Consider the following 27,742-nt stretch of genomic DNA (forward strand, 5'->3'; position numbering starts at 1 on the left):
CCCAGAATGCTACACACTTCCGGGTTGTCAAAATTATGAATGTGAACGTAAATACTGACTTTATGACAAAATTACTGACGTTTAGATGAAGTCAGCGGAAAACCGCCAAGGAATTGCCAATTGTTCGTTCGGTTCTTATATATGGTGTACGAGTTTTGTAACAAATTACTGGTAACGTGGTAATATTTAGTCAAATCTGTTAGTAAGCGTACAGCGTGCGTTTTGAAATATGGCCGAGAGGAACTCCGCGGCGTCTAGCAGTATTCTCTCCAGCAATCAAGTTCATGAACTCAAATTAGGAAGCAGCTTCGATAAGAATGCCTACAGTTCCTTCCATACAATCAGATGTAAGTTGAATTCTATGTTTTATTGTTTTACTCCGTAAATATAAGATTTGCCAATGACAATGGCGAATCTATGAATATGGGGCGACATTGACATGTCGACAGCTGCTGTTGTATGTTGTCTTCAACTCATTTCAAGAAATTCTTTATTACTGTGGTACGACCAAAGTATGACAACGGAACTTTTAGAAAAGGATGAAGTACCTAGAAAGGTTTTGGATCATTTAGACTGCTTTGTTAAACAAATTAAACCGTTAGTATACTTTTTTCAATGATTGGCATTTGCAACAATATCACAAATTAATAACCAACGATCATAAAATGTTAAAAATAGTTTTTATTTGTTTATTTTTTAGTAAAATGGTAACAATACCCCAAATGTTAACTAGGGGGTGAAATTATAGTGAAGAATTTGTAATATATAATCTAGTTCTCCCCAAATACCTCCATGCTCAGACCATGGAAGTATAACCCTCAGACTGTATTAAACTACATGTACAATGTATCATTATGTATGTCTTTGTTTTAAGGTTTTCAAAAAACCCATCACACAATACTAATAGTAATAAGTGGTCTGCATATCATATGATAATGTTGATAAATTGTATATGGCATAATTGTGTACATATATGGCAAAATGATTCTATAAATACATGATTGTATGCTCATGATGTATGGCTAATGGTTATTATATATACATACATGTACAATGTCTACTAATGTACATACAATGATACATGTTCATTTTTGTATATGGCAGATATTATATGCTGAATGATAATATTACATGTAGTTTTTGTACACATATAGCAAGCCAGTACTGATTTTTAGTACATCATGTACACAATAACATACAGCCATTGAACTGCAAGTACATTGTACATATCCTTACATGTACATGTATTGTTAATTCTGAATGCAGGATCTCCTGCCCCTAATGTCAGCTCTTACATGTAGATCCCCAACTGACATAGATTTGTCTATTCCATGTTATTTCACATCACATGGTTCATGCTAATCTGTATTCAGATGCAGATTATATTTTGTCATATTCCTAAAAAAAAAACCTTCTGAAATATGTTTTATTTAAATACTAATTGTGTGCAAATACAAATTTACATAACATATAACATGCAATGCACTTATATAACGCATGCTACTCACATAGGATTCACACACATAAAATATAATCTTGACTCCATGGAACGTCCAACGCACACCATGTTATGTTTAATTCTATTAATTTCAGTGACAATAGCATTAAAGAGTAAGATAAATGACAAAGAAAGCCAAGAGGACTGTTGACAGTCTTGGTTCATGCATGTCATATTTCATTGTTTGATTGGAGAGTTGTCATTTTTACTATACGCAAATGGACCATGTTACAAAATATGTACATAACTAGATATATTGGATACTCAAACATACATGTTCACCTACCAGTAAATATTCATGGATGATGTTCCAATCCATGTCCATTATTTGTACTTGTAATTTGTACAGTACATGATGTATACTATTTCTGGAGTACAGTTATATCTTTCCCACAAGATAAAGTAGAATACCACATTTGTGTCATAACAATAGAAAACTTAAGAAATAGGTTATATTATCAGCACTGTAAATAGAAATACACATGGAACCTTGTACACCCCTGTAACATTCACATACATGTACCTGTAGGGCAGGGTTGTGCACATAGCAGCGGGACATAGCTGTACCAACTCAGTGGAGCCACGGAGGCTGTTACCAGCTACATGTACATGTATGTGTACATGTACTATATCCCTGTAACAGCTCTAGCCAACACACTACAAATGTACGTGTAACATGCCTAGATTTGACAGATGTTAAACTGGTATGCCAACATCAATGTGACATGGATGTGAAAAATAGCAATGCAGAATAGGTTTTTACAAAATCCATGTACAAGAGCTTTTTCCCCACAGCCATGTACATGTACCAGCTATGTTAGTATAGCTGTAACCTAGGTATTTCCCACAGCCATGTACCAGCTATGTGAGCAATGCTCGTCAGATATGAACAGAAGGGTTGCTACAGGGTATTATTCCACCGTACACAAAAAAATGCAGCTGTTACATATACATGTATGTGCACAACTGTGTGATAGGTGTGCAGTACAATGTACACAGCTGTGGTATTGGGATGTGCAGAACAGTCATGTCACAGAGGCAGTATTCCACATCCATGCAACAGGCAATGCCGCATATTTTTCACAACCATTTACCAGGGCTGTGGAACAATATACCCTGTAACAAGGCTGTGAGGCACACAGCTGGTACATAACTGTGTTCTTCTTCCAGTCAGAATGTTACAAATCTGTCATACTCATGTTGCTATAGAAACATTTGGTCATGGTCATGGTCTATGATATATACTATTGTGGTCATGGTCTATGGTACATTGTAGTATTGTGGTATTTTCATGTGTATAGACATACAATGTACATCAAGTATCATGTAGGTATACATGGGTAGTACATGAGCATGTTAGATGACAACAGATGTACATACATTTGTACATGCACTCCATACAATGGAAATCATGATTTCTTCTCACTAACTGAATCGGTGATTTGTTCTTTGACAGATGATTTCAAGCCAGCATCAATGGACCTGACAAAGGAGGCATCACTAGAAGTGATGAAGGGTAATGAAATAAGTGTGACTGTACCCCACATAGAAGGAACTAACTTTACAATGTTCAAAGGACCACAGAAAAAAGCACAGAAAGAGTGTGTACTGATTATTGATAATAAAACAGGAGAGATTACATTGGAGAGGTTATCTACTACAATTCAATTGAAAAAACAAAGGTAAGGAAAAAAACATGCTTATCAGTACATGTTTTTAGATACAATGTATCATAACCTTATATGGGCATAGGTCAAGTTAAAATGAACTTTGACCTGGAAAAACAATTGTACTAACTAGATTGATACGAAGGACATGTCTATAGCATGTGTACATTGAGCTTATTATTGTGTCTGGTCTATGTTTTGTATATAGTAAAGGATTGAATGAATAATTTGTCTGCACACATCTGTATTGTTGTCATGTGGTCTGGATGAATTCAACTGCTTTGTCATAGTTAGGGTTAGTTTGTATTGAGTACACTGTCAGTCTGTTTGAATTTCTCTCATTATTATTTTGATATATGTAGATTAAACCAATACTCTTAGACAAGCATTCTCTTTTTATGTGTTCATCCATGTGTTTGTCTATATTTTACAGAAGGAAACTACATGTATTATGTGCACACATTTGTTCTGTTTGTGTTTGTCTCTTCTTTTCACAATGTCAGACAGACATACAAATGTACATGTATGCTACAGTGTGCTTTTGTTTAGTTGATTGTTTGTGTATGTATGTGTCACTGTGTGTGTATGTGTGTGTGTGTGTGTGTGTGTGTGTGTGTGTGTGTGTGTGTGACCATGTGTTTGTGTCAGTTTTAATTTTTCATCATTTAAAAATCATACATGAACCTGATAACATACATGTACCATTTCTGTGATTTACACATCTACAAATTATGGTGCATGTATTTATATACTGATACATATGAATTTTGGCATGTACATGTATGCACTGATACAAGCTACATGTACATGTATGCACTGATATAAGCTACATGTACATGTAGGATATTGTACTTAGGTGAAAAGACTATTGCTATCCTGACCAAATGATTATATAAATCAGTCTGAGTCTTGAAAGGTAGAAGGCTGAAATTTGGGACTAACTTACTACACGGTGTAAGTTCCATACTGTACATTTGTGAAATCAATTTTAAGACAAAGGAAAATTATAAAATATCCCCAATCAAATGAACATTATGAGTCATTTAATAATATAGGAGTATTTTGTAAAGAGGTTTGTGTATCTTTTTAAACAGATTACAAGGCAGTTCAAAAACAACATCTTCAAGGCCACTTACACCTGTTGAACATCACAGCAAACAAAGTAAGAGCTCATCTTCACCACCAGGGGGCCAGCTGATCAAGAGGAAAGAAATGCCACCAGCAACACTAGCCCAAGACATTGAAAGGGGTAGGTTAAATGAAATAATCAGTAGTAGCTTTTACAAATTGTATGTACCTGAGAATTGTGTACATGTATGTACCTGGGAATTGTGTACAAATTGTATGTACCTGGGAATTGTGTACAAATTGTGTGTACCTGGGAATTGTGTACAAATTGTATGTACCTGGGAATTGTGTACAAATTGTATGTACCTGGGAATTGTGTACAAATTGTATGTACCTGGGAATTGTGTACAAATTGTACATGTATGTACCTGGGAATTGTGTACAAATTGTATGTACCTGGGAATTGTGTACAAATTGTACATGTATGTACCTGGGAATTGTGTACAAATTGTATGTACCTGGGAATTGTGTACAAATTGTATGTACCTGGGAATTGTGTACAAATTGTATGTACCTGGGAATTGTGTACAAATTGTATGTACCTGGGAATTGTGTACAAATTGTATGTACCTGGGAATTGTGTACAAATTGTATGTACCTGGGAATTGTGTACAAATTGTATGTACCTGGGAATTGTGTACAAATTGTACATGTATGTACCTGGGAATTGTGTACAAATTGTATGTATCTGGGAATTGTGTACAAATTGTATGTACCTGGGAATTGTGTACATGTGTGAAACTACTTAGCACAGCTGCAGCAAGTGTGTAAAATTCAAAGAGGATCTGTGCTAAGTCAGACAGGATTCAGTTTTGGATTTGATAAATACTTACCTGCCATCTATATTATTAGTCAAATGTCATACTCAAGCTGTAAAGTAATCCACTATAATCACTGTATTCCATTGTTTCTCTGAAAGCATTTCAGTTAATGAATTACCAGGAAGAAGACACATTCTCAACCTTCAAAGTTTCTGAAGTGATCCCCATGTGAATGTCTCATCACTGTTACAGATAGGATAGGCTAGTTGCATGTTATTGTGTACACATTACATATTCATGTTATTACTATATTATTTGCATAATAAGACTCTGCATTGACTTTGATTGAAACCTAAATAAATCCAAATAAATATTTCCAATAAGCAAGAGATCCAAAAAATGCATCCATGAGATGTGAATGCACATTTACCAACAAAAACTGAATGTATGACATCAAAGTGTTTTTATCTTTTTCGATATTAATGAAGAAATTCTGATTTTTCTGATGTTAATTTGACAGATTTATCGCCAGTGTCCCAACCAACCTTTCAGACATCATACTCACCAGCCCCACCCTCAGTCCAGACAACAACACAACATCTACCACCCCCTCCAGTCATGACAGCACCAATGAAAACACAGCCATCCCCAGTTGAGGATGATCTTATAATGAGTAGTAGTGACAGTAGTAGCAGTGATGACTCATCCAGTGACGATGGTAGCAGTGATCAAAGTTCAAGTGATGATGAACAAGATGTCGCCAGTGGCTTTGGTAGGTATACTCATGGTAGGTGTACTTATTATCTGTACAGTCTGATACCCTGTGTGATCTGTACAACCTGATACAGTGTAATCTGTACAGTCTGATACCCTGTGTGATTGGTCCATCCTGATACCCTGTGTGATCTGTACAGTCTGATATCCTGTGTAATCAGTACAGTCTAATACCCTGTGTGATTGGTCCATCCTGATACCCTGTGTGATCTGTACAGCCTGATAAACTGTGTGATCTGTACAGCCTGATACCCTGTGTAATCTGTAGTCTGATACCCTGTGTGATCTGTAGTCAGATACCCTGTGTGATCTGTACAGTCTGATACAGTGTCATCTGTACAGTCTGATACCCTGTGTGATCTGTACAGCCTGATACCCTGTGTAATCTGTACAGCCTGATACCCTGTGTAATCTGTAGTCTGATACCCTGTGTGATCTGTAGTCAGATACCCTGTGTAATCTGTACAGCCTGATACCCTGTGGATTCTGTACAGCCTGATACCCTGTGTAATCTGTATAGTCTGATACCCTGTGTGATCTGTACAGTCTGATACCCTGTGTGATCTGTACAGACTGATACCCTGTGTAATCTGTACAGACTGATACCCTGTGCAATCTGTACAGCCTGATACCCTGTGTATTCTATACAACCTGATACCCTGTGTGATCTGTACAGTCTGATACCCTGTGTATTCTGTACAACCTGATACCCTGTGTATTCTGTACAACCTGATATCCTGTGTGATCTGTACAGCCTGATACCCTGTGTGATCTGTATAGTCTGATACCCTGTGTGATCTGTACAGCCTGATACCCTGTGTGATCTGTAGTCTAATACCCTGTGTAATCTGTACAGCCTGATACCCTGTGTAATCTGTACAGTCTGGTACCCTGTGTGATCTGTACAGTCTGATACCCTGTGTAATCTGTACAGCCTGATACCCTGTGTAATCTGTACAGTCTGATACCCTGTGTAATCTATACAATCTGATACCCTGTGTAATCTGTACAGCCTGATACCCTGTGTGATTGGTCCATCCTGATTGCCATCCAAGCTGCGTCTTGACAGATTCAGACAAATACAATACCACTTTCATTACCACAACTGTATACATGTATTGCAGTCAGTTGTGCTAAATGCCATTGACATTATTGTTTATGTTAAAAGTAGTGTTACCTGTAAAGGTTAATGGAGCTCCAATTGACGAGAGGTGTTACTGCAATTTATGCAATTTGCTAATGTTGAAATAATGCGTGAAAGTAGAATGTGTTACAATATAATATTTACTGGTGTTTATTTCAGTGGGTGGGTCCAATCATGACACTTATGGTATCATGCAAAGCAGTAACCATGGACAACAGAATCAACAAAGACATCATCATCAACAGACACACAGAATGCCATCAGCTGGTAGGCCATACATGAGCCAACTCCGTAAGTATTTATTTTCAGTAATGCTGTATCAACTTCCAACCATCCTTCAACCTCACAACTAGGTTGTTAACCAGAAGAGGTTACATAAATTTGAATTTTGCTAATCAAAACAGTCTGCTTCTCAATGAAGTGTTAGGTACTAGTTGTGGTAAAACTAACAAGAATTTGATAATGTAAACACCAAGTGAAATTATTGGGGTTACAGAAATGTAATAATGCAGACATCCAGCTTCTCAGTGAAGTGTAATGGCAACATATATTGAATAATACAGACACCAATCTGTCATGCACAGACTCAATGCTACAGTAGACAAATTTAACTTTCTTCATTGATACACAATGTAACACATTATGACCATTTTAATTAGGTAGTCAATTTGTATAATACATTTTGAAAATTTCTAGTTGTATGTTTTCTGGCACTGGTCTTGTTTTAGCTGAACATCTACAAAAGATTTTTCCTTTGATACAAGGCCCACTAACATACTTTACAAGATGTCATAATTTTGTATGTAGCTGTTGTGAAAGGTGTCAACAACAGTTGCACTGAAGATGGTAGGCCAACTTTATAAGTTACTTACATTTTGTACAAGTACAAATGTAGTGTCAACTCTCCCCCTTGCACTGTCATCCAAAATATAGTGGGCCTGGCACATCCTCTCATCCTCTATGTCTTTTGTGTGAAATTTTTCATGTGCCAAAGTATTTACAATATTATGTTGCACACAAGATCTAGTTTAAAATGTTGTGATTTTGAGAGAGAGAGAGAGAGAGAGAGAGAGAGAGAGAGAGAGAGAGAGAGAGAGAGAGACAGAGAGAGACAGAGAGAGACAGAGACAGAGACAGAGAGAGAGAGAGAGACAGAGAGAGAGAGAGAGAGAGAGAGAGAGAGAGAGAGAGAGAGAGAGAGAGAGAGAGAGAGAGAGAGAGAGAGAGAGAGAGAGAGAGAGAGAGAGAGAGATTGTCTTACATGTATCTGATCATTCTGTTTTACAGGTGAAGATTTACATTTAAGTGAATCAGGCTCAGACAGTGAGGAAGATTGAAAAGTGACGCAAGATGAAGATAAGCTATGACTTTGATGTACTTCACATTTTGTCTTTCAGTTTTAGGGTTTGAAAATTGGGAGGGGAGGGAGGAGGGCTTGAGATATGTTGATAAGAAAAGGTCAGCTTATCTTTTTTGTGATGCCATAGCTCAGTATTGCAATGATACAGACAAGGAGATAACAGTAATGTAAAAAGGATAAAGGTATGGAAACTATGAAAGATTACTGTAAAACAGTACTTACATGTATGTGTATGCACCTGTGTTTACCATATAGGGATAGGGATGAAATTACTGAAAAAGGATAAATGTACATTAAATAGCCTACATTAGATACAATGTATACAGCATTACAGTATACAGTATGTATTTATTGAGCTATAAAAAGTGTTAGTTTTGCAGGGTAATTGAAATCAGTTTTTGATTTGTAACTGATTTTGCTTCTTTTGACCACTGGAATTTCTTTATTACTGAGAAATGATTTCTTAATGTATTAAGTATACATGTACCATGTTTGACAGAGAGGGCGCTGTACTCATCTCTTCACATAATACTTTTCCCTACTTTCTTTCAGTACAGGAGGGCATTGTTTTTGCATCCTTATGTTGTTTTAGTGAATAGAGCATTGTCAACATATTTTCTTAGATCAGCAGGAATGCAACAAAAATACCGATTCTACTTCTAGATGAAGAAAGCTAGGGGAATGTCTCATATTTTCATTTGTCATACTTAGTCTCGGTTACCCAGACTCTCACTGCTGGGGGGCTGTACTACAAGACCACCGAGACAATGTAACCCCAAGTGTCAGCACCAGAAGTTATGCAGTACATTTCTTCAGTTATGACAAATGGGTTTACGAGGCCCGTTCTTTGTAATTAAGATGTATCGTCACCTGTGTCCCATGATAACCTATTGCAAAGGAACATGGATCAGACTCTCATCTGGGTAGTCTCGGAGTAGCGCCCCCAGCAGTGAGTGTCAGCGTAATCAAAACTAAGCTTATACTGAAATAGGGATCTTAGTTTTATTCAACCCCTTAGATTGTCCATCATCAGGCATGTTATGGTTTGTGACAATGCTTAGATTTACAGGTACTGTTCAAGGAGCACACCTTGTGAATGTAGGGTACAAAAGAGATGTAATTTCAGCTCATGGGGTCTGTTCATGTACCGGTGCCACAAACACCATATACCATGTACATGTAGTGTTTTGTGATTACACAGTGTGGGAACCCCTGTAATGAAAGGGGGAAAGTTGGTAAAACTGGCAAATACATTGTGCCATAACAATATTCGTAGGGACCCTGGCAAAATGATTTGGAACCTCAAGGCTACTAGGGTGAATATCATACTTGTATACATTGAAGATGTTCTTCAATTTTAGCAGAATTTATTTTTATCACTGCATGCATAGTGGATTGATGGTATTGTAATGTCTTTGTCTGTCTGCAAACATAAGGTGCTGTTGTATCATAAATTTGGTGGGGAATCCTTATAGAAATCATGGAAAACTCGGTACATTTTACCTACTTACTTACCACCCTTGATGAAAACGTCTATTTACTACTGTTACATCCCAGTCAGTTTCTAATATACAGACCTTGACACAGCCTGATAATGAGGGCGCTGTAATAGTCCTTGCCACAGTCTGACAATGAGGGCACTGTTGCAAAGTCATTGCCCCAGTCTGACAATGAGGGCACTGTTGCTAATTCCAGCAGAGTGAAAAAGTATAAAAATAGAAGTGTGAATTTTCTATGCAGAATACCATTCAAGGAATGTGTGTTTGATTAAGTGGAAAGAGTCCTCTACATCATATATATCCCTTTGAATTCAACTTTTTGACTATTGTATGGTTCCCAACACATGAAAGTAATTCAACCATAACAGAATGTATAATTTATTGGATCATGATACCAATCACAGAATAAATGTGCAATACACTGTTAACATTTTAGAAATAACTTCTGCATTTTTATTATTTTTTTCGACATTGGTTCAATAAATAATTTGATGTCTACAAAAGATGAGTACATAGACTCTTTTTATTACTATGCCTTCAATGCCTGCAGTTTTATGACAGGTCTCCATTTTATATGCAATATTCCATCCAGTGTGCATGTCCCATGGCAAACAATCAAATTTCTAGCAATATTATAAACTAAGTTTTACTGCCCCCCCCCCCCCCCCCACGGTAGAGAATAAGAAATATACTATGCCATTTTTTTACTTCAACCAAATCTGTATATATGATATTTATGAAAAAACACATTTATTATTAAATATAAATTGCCACAACAATGAAAATATTGCCTACTAAGAGAATTGCCATGTCACGTATTTGGTAATGCATATCTACAACTGATTATGAAGCACATGTACTTAAATGGATGGGAAATGAATTAACCATGGGAAATACACACAAAATCTACTACTAGTATTTAATGCTTGTACATTGCAAATATTGTACATTGCTTGGCAAAAAAAAAGCCTTGAATCAAAATGATTTTGTACATTACTTGCATGTAGCAGCTATGAAGAATTCAAACTAAAGAAAATTTACCACTGTACTTTTCAGAACTTGAGGACACCATCTACTGTTGAGGATGACCTTTCAACGTTCTTGTGGAGGGTGCCCTCTAGTGTTGAAATGTAACAAACATTCCAGTGCATCCTCGTCTTTCAGATTTGACCAAACATGTTGTTATCAATGGTGTGGGTACATTTATACATGTATCTTCAACCATAGATCCTTTAGTCACTAAACATTGATTTTGTTTCACGGTTTAAGGGCACACACTATCATTTAGATGCAACCAAACATACATTTACATTTGGTGTGTTGAAGGTACCTCAACAATACGATGATCTCGCCAAACATACATACATGAGTATTGTGTGTTCAGCACTGACCAAACACATTTTGAAGTGACCTTAATCAAAATATTCAATGGTAATGGATGCAAGTAATGACAGGCTTTGTAGCATGTTTTTGTGTATATACAGGATTATGCTTGTACAACATTCTAGTATCTGTCCATCATACCGTGGCACACTGTACAGTATATTACATTTGTCTATACTCTTTGATCTACTGTCTACACTGGGAATTTCCTGACTTCTTTTTGTGTAATAAAAATGCAGTAATTCTACCACCACCTCTTGTCTAATTAAAAAAAAATGTCTGACCACATGTTATAAAAAATTTGACTTTTTAAAAATGAAATTATCAAGCCATATGACATTACATATATAAATAAAATTGTTAATAAATAGTACATATAAATAATATTCTGTTCGTATTGTTGTTCACGAGAAAACTGTACAAAGATGATTGAAAGAAATTACACTAAATTATGTACATCTAATAATATAATGCAATAGTGGAAGGGTTAGGGGTTGGGGTGCCAATAGACATACAAATCAAACATAAACAATAGCAAAGGTTTCCTATATTACAAATAAGCTAAATATTTTTGACAGCCTACTTTCTGTGCATGGAATCTCACTTGTAACCAATTCTAGTACAAGTAGTTGGCGTGTAGTTATTAAAAACGTATTGTGCACTGATTGATGAAATTTTTTTCAAATGCAATCATGGCATGTGTACAGTATGGAAATATATGGCAATTGTATGAATTACACATGAGTAGGTATGGCATGTGAATGAACTACAGATGTGTCATATGGCATGTGAATGAACTACAGATGTGTCGTATGGCATGTGAATGAACTACAGGTGTGTCGTATGGCATGTGAATGAATTACAAATGTGTCGTATGGCATGTGAATGAACTACAGATGTGTCGTATGGCATGTGAATGAACTACAGATGTGTCGTATGGCATGTGAATGAACTACAGATGTGTCGTATGGCATGTGTATGAACTACAGATGTGTCGTATGGCATGAGAATGAACTACAGATGTGTTGTATGGCATGAGAATGAACTACAGATGTGTCGTATGGCATGTGAATGAACTACAGATGTGTTGTATGGCATATGAATGAACTACAGATGTGTTGTATGGCATGAGAATGAACTACAGATGTGTTGTATGGCATGAGAATGAACTACAGATGTGTTGTATGGCATATGAATGAACTACAGATGTGTTGTATGGCATGAGAATGAACTACAGATATGTCGTATGGCATGTATATGAACTACAGATGAGTCATACGGCATGTGAATGAACTACAGATGTGTCGTATGGCTTGTGAATGAACTACAGATGTGTCATATGGCTTGTGTATGAACTACAGATGTGTCGTATGGCATGTGAATGAACTACAGATGTGTCGTATGGCTTGTACTAGTATATGAACTACAGATGAGTCATACAGCATGTGAATGAACTACAGATGTGTCGTATGGCTTGTGTATGAACTACAGATGTGTCGTATGGCATGTGAATGAACTACAGATGTGTCATATGGCATGTGAATGAACTACAGATGAGTCATACGGCATGTGAATGAACTACAGATGTGTCGTATGACATGTGAATGAACTACAGATGTGTCGTATGGCTTGTGTATGAACTCCAGATGTGTCGTATGGCTTGTGTATGAACTACAGATGTGTCGTATGCCTTGTGTATGAACTACAGATGTGTCGTATGGCATGTGAATGAACTACAGATGTGTTGTATGGCTTGTGTATGAACTACATATGTGTTGTATGGCATGTGAATGAACTACAGATGTGTTGTATGGCATGTATATGAACTACAGATGTATCGTATGGCATGTGAATGAAGTACAGATGTGTCGTATGGCATGTGAATGAACTACAGATGTATCGTATGGCATGTGAATGAACTACAGATGTGTTGTATGGCATGTGAATGAACTGCAGATGTGTAGTATGGCTTGTGTATGAACTACAGATGTATCGTATGGCATGTGAATGAACTACAGATGTGTCGTATGGCATGTGAATGAACTACAGATGTATCGTATGGTTTGTGAATGAACTACAGATGTATCGTATGGCATGTGAATGAACTACAGATGTATCATATTGCATGTGAATGAACTACAGATGTGTTGTATGACATGTGAATGAACTACAGATGTGTCATATGGCATGTGAATGAACTACAAACGTGTCGTATGGCTTGTGTATGAACTACAGATGTGTCGTATGGCTTGTGTATGAACTACAGATATGTTGTATAGCATGTGAATGAACTACAGGTGTGTCGTACGGCATGTGAATGAACTACAGATGTGTCGTATGGCTTGTGTATGAACTACAGATGTGTCGTATGGCATGTGAATGAACTACAGATGTGTTGTATGGCTTGTGTATGAACTACAGATGTGTCGTATGGCATGTGTATGAACTAGATGTGTCATATGGCTTTTGTATGAACTACAGATGTGTCGTATGGCATATGAATGAACTACAGCTGTGTCGTATGGCTTGTGTATGAACTACAGATGAGTAGTATGGTATTGATGTCAAACATGAATTCTCTTTGCCATATACATGTACTTGATTACCTACAACATTAGCTTTGTGCCACGAGGGTTTTAAGAAAACTATTAGAGCTATAGTCAACTTGAAAAGGAACAAACAAAATTATATTGACAAAATCTGTCAATTTTAATACTGTCAATGATTTATGGTACTGTAACATTACATAATGTGGCATTGATGTTCTTAAAATATTTACATGCAAGGGGTATTTATTGCCACATGAACACATAAAATGGGATTAAAATTTCATCTAAACACAGCTAATAAAGGCCTCTTATTTAGTCAGGCATTGATTTTACATGAATAGAAATATACATCTTAAACAAACAAAATTGTGATTGTACAAGCATATACAAGTACTGCTGCTGTAAACATATGTCCAATTCTGGGAAGACGTTCCCAACGGATACACTGTATATACAATTTAGCAAATTAACATTTACAAATCAATGACTGAGTACTTACAAAGCATAAACTGTGTTTATAACATGTCATGTGCACAACTCATCAACTCTAAGCTCCCTCCCCTTTTTTTCCTGCAGCATGGATTGACCTACATGTAATGGCAATCACAGAAATTAATTGGTCATACCAAAGTGTACAAAGTGCTTTAGGAGTAGGGAGTTACTGTGTCTACTTTATTGTATCTTTGAGTAGAAAAATATGACAACTGCATCTTAAGCTTTCTAAATTTCTATAATATTATTGTCTCTTTTTTTTTGGTCTTTTTTTAACTGCAGTCAAATCTGTGTTCCTGTAGCAGAAGATGCGATATATACAAGAACTGCTTATTACTAACACTTTGATAGGAGTTTAATTCATTCTAACTATTTACTATGAGTTGTGTAGTTTGTTTTCCTTTCTCTATAGATAGCTACTCAGAATTTGTCAATTGCACTTCAATTTATGAAAATCTTGCAAAGAGTGGAAGTCAGTGTTCCATATTGTACCACTCTCTATTTATTTATTTATTTATTTATTAATTTTTTCAATACTGTCGGAAGAATCTCCATAGAATGAAATTCTTTGCATTGCTTTTTAAACTGTCAAGCTAAAGATTGCTTGAGGTTCATGTAATAACAATAACATTATGTCCTGTTTGTTTAGTTTTCCCATGTGAGCAGTCAGTTCATTTTTGGCCCAGTGTTGCATTGGGACATTTTGGCAAGAGGAAACAGGAGACCACTGTCTGTTTGACATGGAATATGCATTGATTGCAGTCCTGAAAACTGCTTAAATATGAAACAATACAACAACACTGTCATAAAAATCATGTATGGATGTTTGAATTGGAGGAACATATAGGTTACACTGATTGTATTATATAGTACATTGTAGGCTAAGACCCTACATTAAAGTTTGACACTCCGCAAACAAAAAGAATTTTTTGATTAATTATAGCTATTCAACATTTTGAAATTCTCTTTGCCTTTACCCATGACTATATATAACATTACTATGAATGAAACACATAACATTATGAAATGTCCTGTGTTACTTTTCAATCAACAAAATTCTTCAAATTTGCAGATCATTCAAATCATTCTGGTGTGTCCAAATTCCAATCTTGACAATGACCATGAGTAGACTGTATCTGATATCTGGTTGCCAATATGTACAATCTTTCATATTCTGGACAAAATAGTCTCCTTTGTTGATGCACAGTTTCAAGATGAATCTCTGATGGTGTCATAAGTTTCTTCATATGAGATGTTTTATTGTAACAGTATATAATTCATGTCTCAACTAGTTGTAGCAGTAAAGTGTATGTTTAGTAATATTGGATCTTTTTCTCGTTATTTTGGTGTTTAGCAAATTTATTCCAACATTTGGTTTCCAAACTGGTCTTTCTTATTGTCAGATTTATCAAGTTATCCTTGTTTATTTGTGAACACATCAACAAACTTTGTCATTTTGTATTTTGTTCATGTCAGTGTCATCTTTGTTCCCCCAAAAGAGTTTCGTCAAAATGCAAAATTTGAAGTTATTGTTTTTTTCTTAATTGCATCTGACAACATATATCACTCAATCATAGCATTAGTTGAATGTGTATATTCATTCTTGTACCATTTCTGATATTTATAGCACACACTTCCTTGTAAGAAGTTATTTCCATTATACTGTAAACGTATGATTTATGATTACTGAGATGGTAACTGACTGTAGCAATTCCTATAAATATAGGCTCTTATTGCACACAGTTTGAAATAGTAGAAGTGAGTTTTCCAGCACACTGTTTGTTTTGTTTTCATGTCAGTCCATCAAAAGTCAACATATGGAACAATTTATTTGAGATCAACACATTTGCAGAGATATTTCTGAAATTTCCAAAAGAAAAGAATGATTAAATAATTCAAATATATTAAAATGCCCGATAAAAGAGCAAAGTTCATTGTGTAACATCACATTTAAACATCAGTGTTCCTCATCAAAGGTTTCCTCTTAAAAAGCAGCTTGGGAGGTTGTTGTTGGGAATGAGACTGGACATTTGGATCCATGGGTTGCCATGGTGATTCCAAGGACATTTCCTGAGCTGGATGGGTAAGAGTTGGAGCAGAATGCTGTGAAACAAGTCGCTGCCTGGATTCTGGGTGGGGAGGACCCTGTCCAGTGCCACTTAACCCTGCATCGAAAGACTGACTACAAGTTAATGAAGGACCAGTTAACAGTCGCGATTTGTCTGTGTCAGACTGTTCTTGTTCTGATGGGGGTGATGACAAATCATTGAGACCATGCTGCTCTATTACGGCTGGTGACCTAGTCAGTCGTAGACTTGGAGTTTTAAAACTTGGTGTGGCCCCATAATCTTGAGATGCTGCTTTGTGAATACCCTGTTGTTGTTCATGATAAAATGAGCCTGCATCTCCTTCTCCACTGTGTGTTGGACTTGGCAGTGTTTGTGCTGCTTGTGTTATATGACTGTGTGCTATACCTGAAGCCTGGCTATCACCATAACCTTGTAGCTTTTCAAAATGTCCTGGATCTAGTAGAGGCCTTGGCCATGAACTGCCTTGATCTACAGGGGCAGTAGCTTTGTTTGAGGTGTGTGACCTTGGCCTTGCCCTCATTGTTGGCAGACTGGGTTTGGCTTGTTTACTTCTTGAAGCTAACAGCTGTGGTGGTGATGCATACGGTTGCTGCTGTCGTTTTAACAAATCCAATATGGATGTAATATCCGAATTCAGTTTGGTTTCCAGTCTGCTAAGATGTCTGTGGAGATCATCAAGTCTACGGTCTATGTCAGGGTTGGATACAAAACTACTGACGTCTTCTACAACAACATTGGACTGATTGGCATCCTCCTGAGTGGAACTTGCACGAGACATACCCAGTGGTGCTGATGTACTCTTGGGGACTGATGGTTTGGCTGAATAATGACGGGCCTTCCGTTTGAGCAGTGGGGAAGAGTCAGGACTATGATGTCGGCTGCTTGTACCAGATACTGCACTCACAATAGCATTTACACCAGATAAGGCATCTGTGGGTATCAAATAATTACAAAGTTTGTTACATTAACTGCACAAAGAGAAAAATATGCAACTATGGCTTTAACTTCTTTAATCTATCTAGAGTATCTTTGCCCTTTAATTTAAAGACATTTGAGAGATGAAAAATCGCAATTTTAATATTTAATTGCAATGAGTTAAAATTCATGAATTATTTTATTTGTTCAGTTTGTGTTTTAATATGACCTGTCTAACAAACTGAAGAAAAGTGACAAAAAGCCTGAACCTCTTTTCAGTGAAACTGAAAAATAAGTAAATAAATAAAAAATCCTTGTCATAGAGTAAGGTACATTTTATTGACTGAAGTTAAGTTTAATTTTCCAAGAGCCAAGTCTACAGGCTGACCCAACCTAATGACCCTGCCCACTAGCCAAGCCCAACGGCCCAACCCAATAGCCAAGCCCCATGGCCCAACCCAATAGTCAAGCCCAACAGCCCAACCCAACAGCCAAGCCCAACAGCCCAACTCAATAGCCAAGCCCCATGGCCCAACCCAATAGCCAAGCCCCACGACCCAACCCAATAGCCAAGTCCCACAGCCCAACCCAATAGCCTAACCCAATAGCCAAGCCCAACAGCCCAACCTAATAGTCAAGCCCAACGACCAACCCAATAGCCAAGCCCTACGACCCAACTCAATAGCCAAGCCCAACGACCCAACTCAATAGCCAAGCCCAACGACCCAACCAAATAGCCAAGCCCCATGGTCCAACCCAATAGCCTAGCTCAACAGCCCAACTCAATAGCCAAGCCCCACAGCCCAACCCAATAGCCAAGCCCCACGGCCCGACCCAATAGCCATGCCCAACAGCCCAACCCAATAGTCAAGCCCCATGGCCCAACCCAATAGCCAAGCCAAACAGCCCAACCCAATAGCCAAGCCCAATGCCCAACCCAATAGTCAAGCCCAATGGCCCGACCCAATAGTCAAGCCCAACAGCCCAACCCAATAGCCAAGCCCAACAGCCCAACCCAATAGCCAAGCCCAACAGCCCAACCCAATAGCCAAGCCCAACAGCCCAACCCAACAGCCAAGCCCAATGGCCCAACGCAATAGCCAAGCCCAACGCAATAGCCAAGCCCAACAGCCCAACCCAATAGCCAAGCCCAACCCAACAGCCAAGCCCAACAGCCCAACCCAATAGCCAAGCCCAACAGCCCAACCCAATAGCCAAGCCCAATGGCCCAACCCAATTACAGCCAAGCCCAATGGCCCAACCCAACAGCCAAGCCCCATGGCCCAACCCTTCTATCTTGATCTTTAATAGCTTTCTAGTTCTTTTTCTCATTTTGCATAGACACATCTGAGTGACTTTTTTTCTCCATCTTTATACATAAGGTTGGGATGGATGGAATGTCACATGTTTCCCATGATCAAACTAAGGTGATATCATATCAACATGTAAAGAGTATTGCTTACTGAATTATAAAAGTGGTGCACATTCAAACAAGTACATGTAGTATGAAAGTGATTTCTTTTACTGATACTAAAATGTCAAAATTTAAATTCTCTTCAAAATTGTATTTATTAAATAGCAAGTAAGATACCTTTTATCAAAATGGTGTAACAAGAAACAAGGATGTCTGGACAAGAAAGTTTTCATTATAATTAATGGTATAATGGCAGAATATTCATCCACAATTTGGGCAACTTTTACACTACCAAATCTTCATTATACAGTATCCCCACCCCGTACCCCACCCCTTACTCTTGATATTTTTATTATTATTTTAATGCTATGTTTTGATTTATTCAAGCAGGTAGAAAGATAATGTTATATCTCTTCTTGCTACAATATTTTAGTACCTTCTGAGTTTGATCCACATGGTGAAATGACTTGAAAAACAAAATAATCTCAATACATTAATACAATAGACCATTGCTAAGTCTGAAGTGGGAGAGGAAGTTTCTGAGAGCAAAACATGCAAAGAATTGTCTATGGTTAAATCATTGCAAAACACATTAGATAAAGGGTTTATTATATAGTCTGTCCATATGATATAGTTATGAGGATAACTTTAAATTGTCAAGTACAGTACCTTATAGACTAAAAGACTGATTATTGTTTCTGTTTATGAAATCACGTTAAGCTCCACATTCGAGTTTAGTTACATAAAGCAGAAATGAGGACCAATCTTTTCAGTCTAGCTAACCTACACAAATGTAACAGACATTCTAGTGTTGCCATTACATCAACACTTTGATACCAAAATAGATGGGTAACACTTGTTTCAAGACTTAATGCAAGATGTAAAATTTACTACACACATAGGTTAAAATGTATGTCTATTACAAGGTATCACAACTTGGAAACTGATAGAAAGATCTAGGAGCAATGCAAACAAAGTTCAAATTGTTAAACTTTAATATGAGTGTGACTTAGCAATGATCTACTGTAAGATAGACAGATTACAAATACAACATATTATAAAATTTACAAATATCAGTATGTGGTTAGATTATCAAACTTTTGTTAGGTTTAGGGTGCATAGAAATTACACACTAGTTGTGGGTTATTAGATTGTTACATTCAGCAATATGGGTGCAAAATATCAATCTGATTATTCACAAAGTCAGTTAGTATAGAATATAAGTAGAGGTATGTTTATCAGACATACTAGTATTAGTAAATAATTTGATGCAGTTTGCCTTTTTTTAAAAAGTGGTATTGAACTTAATATAACTGTACACATTCTAAGATCTAATTTGAATCAGATGATATGCATTACACTGTTACCATCATAACCATACATGCAATCAGTTAAAACTTAAGAGTTTCAGTAAATCAGATATAACTATACTGAAGTGATGGACGTACATAGCATTCTCATGTAACATGTGACTGTGACACTAAAACATAGGCAATCAATTAACAGCAGTTAAGTTACTGTACATGATTGCCATTCTGACACACCATTTTTGTTATTCCAGAAATGTAGAAATGGTATTTCAAATTGTAAATCTATGTCAAATTGGAAAGATGTGTGTTTAGTTCAATTTGAAAGTTCTTTTAACTGGAAAGCATACCTTGTGAATCACTTTGTTAAAAACTAGGATGTTTAACAAGGTAAAATGTGTTTGTTCATTCACTTTCATTTATCAGTATGAAGGTGACATAAATCCGAACTTGGGTAGAAGTGATGTATAAGTCTTGCTAGGCAACTTCTGTTAAATGTGTTGTCGATTGTTTGTATTAATTATCATACAATTACAATAAAAATAGCATCAGTCAATAACAAGTTTAACAGAAGTTGCCTACCAAGGCCTAGACATCACTTCTGCCTGAGTTTTGATTGATGTCAGCATTATAATGATGTTAAAGTAGAAGCGAATTAAATTAACAAATTTTACCTCGTTTAACATCCAAGTTTTCATCAAACATAAAGAATTCACATGGTATCCGTTCCCTTTAATATGTTAAACACATGATGTTGGATATCTATTGATAGGCTACACATGTTATATATGTCTGTCACATGACCAGTTTATTCAAATGTTATTTGAGAGAGCTACTTTGCCCAATTAAAAATTCTGCCTGGCAGAAAACAAAACTGGGTTAGTTAAAAGAAGGACTAGCACCAACTTGCAATTCCATGCAGCATATAATGATTATTATTCTAGTACAAAGGAAAGAAATACAAACCAAATACAAACCAACCAATTCCAGTGCACTTTGACACTGACAGCACTCTAAGGGAGTAACAGTCTGGTAACAACTAGGCCAGAAATCTGTACCTCACCACATGTTTTAACAATCATGCAATGAGAGACACGCAAACACTGCTTAGGGGAAGGGATTTCAGGAAGTATAGGAGTTGATAGTTACAGATAAAAGATATGTTGCTGAGAATATGATGAAAAGCATGGATTTTCAAGGTGAAAGTGTACATTTTTATCCACTTAAAGACCAATGAGGGAATCCAAGGTTCTCACATTAGTGATATTGTCATTAAACAAGGATTACTATATTGAAAACATCTTGTTGTTTAGGATCAACTTTTTCTATAGTTCTGTCTAACATCAATTTTTGATACTTATACTTTAATCCTCGGTAACTTGACATGGGCCTTTAATTACATGCATGTCATGAAGCAAAGGTATTGAAGTAATTACCTAATGTAAAGTAGTATGTTGTGCAATGATTGATCTAGCATGTTCAACATACCAATTGGTGCTTTATATTTTCATTTCACTTTGTGAGCTTAGTTGTGTAAAAATACAGTAATGGAACATAAACCATGTGCAGAGTTTTGAATTTTTGCATGGATGTGACCATATATATTATTCCATGTTCAGTGTTTCTGAGCTACAGTTCCTAATTTCTGAGTATATTATATTCCAATGACCCACCTCACAGTCATTTTCATAAGAAGTGTCACAAAAGGGCAATCAACATGAGGAAAGTTGAGGGTTCCAGGATAAATACATTAAGCAGTGAGCAAAATGTGGCCAAAATTCCAGTAGTTCTTGAAAATTACTTTATCTGAGGATGCATGTAACCTTTGCCATGAAACATTTGAAAGAGATTTTTTTCACAGGAGACAATGATACGACCCTCACTTTTGTTCAAATGCTACTTCCAAACAGCACTCCTAGTGGTCAAACTATAAAACCTTTTGTCTTTATAACAACAGGGGTATGTCAAGTTCTCATCCTTGGCTCAATGTTTGAAAGACATTGGACAGTTGATAAAAAAAACTGGTAGGATATGGTTGGATACATATGTAGGAGGCATGATGCAAGCATTGGAAGAAAAGTCAAAATCCATGATGGGTAAAAACTGAATCTTAAAAAATATGTGAAATCAATTTAAATTGATAAACTGGAAGTTACATGTATATGACAACTTGAGAGATGCAGGCAGTATGCATACAGTCAATCACATGACTGTGGTTGTACGTGTTGATAATTTAATATCAAAAGAGTGAATTGGATAACTCACTGAAATGAATTTTTTGAAAATCTACACAAAGTATGCCAAAAAGTATCTAAATATGGGAGACATTTATGACAAAAAATTGAATGGCAAGATGCTTTTTGAGATGGAGATGGCATGTTTGAGGTGGGAAGTACAGATTTCTGGTCTGTTATCGTTGACTGTTCTTGGTATTTCATGCAGGAACAGAACTACTGTACACACTGATGTTCTTGTATCTGCTGCATCTATTTTGCTTTGTATGTATTTTTTTTAAACTGCTGCTAGGAGGCATATGGTAAAGTCCCTCTTACCATCGGTGGTTGGTTTGTAAGCATAGCTACCTGCTATGGCTTGAAAAGCACCCGATTTATGCCTATCCCGATTCTCAAGCCCCTGAGAATACTGTTGTTTGTTTTCAGCCTGTCGGAGTAATGCTGGCACAGGTGTCACATCACGTCCTGCCATTTCTGGAGAGAATTCCAGTATACCAGTCCCACTCTCCTGTTCTTCACTAGAATCCACACCTAAGCTATGGTTTGCTTCACTATTGGTTCGTCGCATGGCTTTACTTCTTCTTGCCCGTTTTTCTTTGTCATCTATTTACAAGACAGGATGATCACGGTACACAAGTACATTGTAAATAAAACTTCATTTTAATTATTCACATACATAGTATTACATACCATCCTATTATATTCAGACTGACATAGATATATGTGAATAGACACACACATGCACACACACACACACACACACACACACACACACACACACACACACACACACACACAAATTATTGAGAAAAAGTCTGTCGGTTTTAAATGACTTGTACATTTGCAAGTTGAATCTTATACATTCACATCTTATTTAATATTTACTGCATGGAAGTCTTTTTTTTTAAAGTTTAAATAGCAGCATTCTACCAAGGAATTACTTTGAACGAATTGTAAGTTTTATCACATGCTTACCATTTTCTCTCTTCCTAAAAGTCCCTCTCCTGAAGATAGATTTTTTGGATTTCATTCTTCGTCTCGAAAATGAATATTCATCATCAGGATCACTATTAGGGATTGTAGACATCTCCTCCTGTAGACAGAAGACAACAAAATATAGGTCAACAATACCATACACCACATTCAACTATCAGAAAAACAAAAGATTGTATGGTTTGGCCACTAGGAGTGCTGTTCAGCAATTGGACCAGAAGCAAGGGACTTGGTAGTTATTATATAAAGTACTATGGCCTCCTTTGAAGGAATCATCATTTCCCAGAGTTTCATGACAAAGTTGATTGTGTGCTCAACCAGTCAAAACATTCTACTTACCTTTCTCTCCGATGACACAATTTTAAATAACTCTCTGATTTGTTTTAGCCACAGTTTGTTGACTGCAATGTGTCATGTTCTGCCATGTTATTTTAGTCCTCAAGGTTTCCCATTTGTGAGACTTCTTTTAAAAAATGACTGTAATGTGGGTAACCAAAATACGGCATAATGTACTGTAAAATAGGCTCATTTAATATGTACTCAAAATCGAACCCAGATGTACTATCGCGCTAGCAGTCAATCTGGGTTCAGTTTGAGAACACGTACCACCATGGACTTGGACTATTCCAGGTTCACCACTGGATAATCAATATGCAATTTCAAATGTCTCATTTGAGGCCATCACAAGTTGATGTAATCTAACACCTTCCTAAAGCAGATATATATAATTTTCAACCAAAGTCACTCTACTGAGGTGTGTACAACACATTTTTTCCAGATAAACTATAGAAAATATAGAGATATATTTGTATATCAAAATCAGTTTGTTAATTAGTTTATCAAATAAACATACGTAATAGTTTGTGTCAATACTTACATCTCTGATATCAAAGGTTACTTCTAAGTTACCGGTGAAATGATCTGCAAACTCTGGATACATGTCTAGCACTTCCAGTAAGTCTTCTCTCAAGATCTTATGCAAATCACAGTATGTCAGTGCCCGTACATTACACTTGGATTTGCCAACTGTGTCATGTTTGCAAAAGTTTTCACCAAAGACATCATCCTTCCCTGCAAACAGTACGAAGAGTGTACAATGAAACAGAAAGAAAGAAAATAGATTGAAACACTTCACTGAACTGACATCATTTATTGATTTCTAAGACTTGCCCTACTTATAAAACATTGATATAGATCTTGAATTATTGACCCTGTCTCTTCTTTGAAGACTTCAAATGATGTCTCTTTATAGTGGGCTTACTTAGCTACTTAACTTTGAAGTCCTGATGATAAAGACTAATAAAAAGAATTGTTTGGTGCCGGTTACACTCAACTTTAGAATAGGTGGGATAGGTAGATTTCTATTTTTACTTTATTATATTTTTTTTTCATGTGTATGAGTGTCCAGTTCAGGTTTTCCAAATGGTCTCTGTGTTGTTTATTTCTTCCAATCAGATGTACAGCCATTACAGATTGGAAGAACAGTTTTACATTGTCTGATTAAGTTGATGTCAGTTTCCAGCATCCACATTTTATTATTTTTTTCTCAAATATGTAAAAAAAAAAGTTGAGGGTCAGCAAATTAATCAACAAAACCAAGGCAAATTGTGCACTAGACATTCAGTCTCATACCCTTCACAACTATGACATTCTGGACTAAATGTTCATTTTGATTACCAGTAATCAATGGATCCATCATTAAAAATATAAAGACTGAAACCCTTCACTGGATTTAACACTTACCTAATATAGCCATTACTATGTCATCCCTAAGGATTTCTATAGAACCTCTCGATATGAAATATAATGCAGTTAAAACATCTCCTCTATGGACAAGGGTGTCACCCGGAGGGGCATGAGTGGTTTTGAATTTCATGGAGAGTGCTCGAAGACAGCCTGGACTGGCACCTTTGAAAGCTGGACAGTTGTTGAGAAGGTTTCTGTTAAGATGAAGACATATATCTGCCTGTAGACATTCTGGAAATCCTTTCAGCACCTGTGGTGAATAAGAATGAGTAAAGGGTCTTATTTGTTTAGGATTTACCAACATGTCTGTGGAAATTGAAGGACCTGGTACAATTTATCACCAGGATTAGACGTGATACCTAAAATAGCTGACCTTTATTGTTTTTAGAAAACTCAAATAACGTCTTTAAGTATCTTCCTTTGGTGTTGAAACCTCAGCAACCAGAGGTAAAAGTGGCAAAATGTATGTGGTTTCATTTTATTTTTACCATAGTTTTAGTGAAAAATCCTCTCAAAAACTGACAAGATCCAGTGGCAATTCATAACAAACCACTATTGTTGAAAAATTAGTTTGCATGTCTTTTCTTTTAAATGCATAATGATGTTTTGAACTAAGCAAACAATCTGTTATCAATTGTCAGTGGTAACTCTCTGACAAATATTATGATCTATCCTATCTTCTCCTTTGTACACAGTAATATTTTTTTGAACATTGTGTTTTTGTTGATTACACTTTACACCTCACAAAAAACAATGAGTGTACAATGTAATATCTGAATCTATCTTAATATTGATGTCATACAATAGTACAATTGAAATGTTGTTGTGACACTGCATGTGTATAATATGCTATGATTTATTCAGAGCTTTGGCCTTCAGGACAATGAATGAAAATCATATGAAGACACAAGTGAAGAGGGATCCAAGGAAAGATAACACATCATAAAAGTTGTACATACAATATTAAACACCTGCCCTGTATCTCCTGCAATAACGTGCATAATATATCAATTTGGCATGATGCATAATAAAACTGAGCTGCGCAGTCCTATAACATATCTTTGACGTTATCATCAATTTTTACTTTATAAGGTCTCAGAAAATAAGGCATCTTGGCATGATACATGATAAAATGTATCATTAAGTATATTTTCAAAAGTTGAAATTCTTCATACGTATCTCTTTTTCATAGATTCTATAAAATGTTTCAGACAGATTTTAAGATTGAACGCTGTGTAAAACCTATTTTGATAATATAGATTTGTGTCACGTACAAATTGTATATCTCTCATTGGAATATACATGAATCAGAGTATTATGGCACTGTGGAAAACATTTAGTATTCTAATCTTTACACATAAAATCTAAATCCCTTCAAACCTTAAATCTCTCTGCCTATTCAATTTGTCTGTTAGAAAAATATACTGGAATAACATGCAATCATTATATTTGTGAGGGGTGCAATTATTCTACTTTGTATTATTAACAGCAAATTCAACTGTACTGGATGTGGGGTCAACACAGGTTATCCCCCATCTTGGCACAAGTAAAAACACATGTACTATTTAAACTTTCAGATCATGTTCTGGCTGAAGATGTTCAATGAAGTGCACTAATATCACTGATCTCCTGAGAGTTTTTTTCAATTTGCAACATAATCTATCATATGTTATGCAATGTTAGCAGTCAAACAGGCTCAATGTAGCTTGTACAGAACTATAAATGGAAAGCAAGCCTGAAGGTTTACATTGCATAACAATCACAGGTCAATATAGCTAGATAGAATCAATGCTGAACAATCACTGCTCCATGGTAATATGTCAGAGCATGTGTAAAAGGAACTATAATACAGCCTTGAATTTAACAGTGTCTGTCCATTTGATGGTAACACACAATTATAACGGTATAATTAAGTACCTAATGACAAGACAGATTCTACATTAATTGTGTGTAACAGTAAAAGCTCCTACGCCAGACAGCTTCAATGTTATAGACAATCAAGTGTGACTGAATAGTTATTAGTCGTGTGTAAGTCACAGCTCCATACAAACTCAATGGTACCAGTGTGACAATAGTCACAGCTCCATACAATACAGACTCAATATTAGCCATGTGTAACAGTCACAGCTCCACTACAATACAGACTTTAATAATGCTACCATTGTGTAACATGCAGTCACAGCTCAACTACAATACAAACTTAATGCCGCCAGTGTGTAACAGTCACAGCTCCACTACAATACAGACTTTAATAATGCTACCAGTGTGTAACAGTCACAGCTCAACTACAATACAGACTTAATGCCGCCAGTGTGTAACAGTCACAGCTCCACTACAAGAGTACACACACACTTAATGTTAACTGTGTGTAACAGTTACATCTCCAATACAATACAGACTTAATGCTACCAGTGTGTAACAGTCACAGCTCCAATACAAGAGTATACAGACTAAATGCTAACTGTGTGTAACAGTTACATCTCCAAAACAATACAGACTTAATGCTACCAGTGTGTAACAGTCACAGCTCCACTACAAGAGTACACATACTAAATGTTAACTGTGTGTAACAGTTACATCTCCAATACAATACAATACAATACAATACAGACTTAATGCTACCAGTGTGTAACAGTCACAGTGCCACTACAAGAGTACACATACTAAATGTTAACTGTGTGTAAGTTACATCTCCAATACAATACAATACAATACAATACAATACAATACAGACTTAATGCTACCAGTGTGTAACAGTCACAGCTCCACTACAAGAGTACACACACAC

General features: G+C 36.4%; 2 protein-coding genes across 4 annotated transcripts in view; one reads left to right on the plus strand and one right to left on the minus strand.

Annotated features, from left to right (window-relative positions):
- Positions 1-30: 30 nt before the first annotated feature.
- Positions 31-10,323, plus strand: LOC144433872 (ELL-associated factor 2-like). Of its 3 annotated transcripts, none has more exons than XM_078122262.1 (6): positions 31-347; positions 2,955-3,180; positions 4,260-4,414; positions 5,575-5,841; positions 7,132-7,263; positions 8,260-10,323. In XM_078122262.1, the coding sequence occupies exons 1-6, from the start codon at positions 230-232 to the stop codon at positions 8,307-8,309; spliced, it is 948 nt and encodes a 315-aa protein (XP_077978388.1). In that variant the 5' UTR covers positions 31-229; the 3' UTR covers positions 8,310-10,323. The 3 variants fall into 3 exon arrangements, with proteins under 3 accessions (XP_077978388.1, XP_077978389.1, XP_077978390.1); XM_078122263.1 differs by having other exon boundaries at positions 5,575-5,826; XM_078122264.1 differs by having other exon boundaries at positions 5,575-5,820.
- A 5,755-nt stretch (positions 10,324-16,078) lies between these two features.
- Positions 16,079-27,742, minus strand: part of LOC144433573 (voltage-gated inwardly rectifying potassium channel KCNH6-like) — a 159,321-nt gene continuing 147,657 nt past the window's right edge. The window contains exons 10-14 of the mRNA XM_078121890.1: positions 24,952-25,204; positions 24,086-24,279; positions 23,191-23,308; positions 22,534-22,818; positions 16,079-17,275 (exon numbers count right to left, since the gene is read on the minus strand). Coding sequence (XP_077978016.1) covers positions 16,206-17,275; positions 22,534-22,818; positions 23,191-23,308; positions 24,086-24,279; positions 24,952-25,204 — 1,920 coding nt within the window. The 3' untranslated portion in view covers positions 16,079-16,205. The remainder of the gene's footprint in view (positions 17,276-22,533; positions 22,819-23,190; positions 23,309-24,085; positions 24,280-24,951; positions 25,205-27,742) is intronic.

The sequence above is a fragment of the Glandiceps talaboti genome, chromosome 4 (assembly GCF_964340395.1).
Source record: "Glandiceps talaboti chromosome 4, keGlaTala1.1, whole genome shotgun sequence".
Lineage (NCBI taxonomy): Eukaryota > Metazoa > Hemichordata > Enteropneusta > Spengelidae > Glandiceps > Glandiceps talaboti.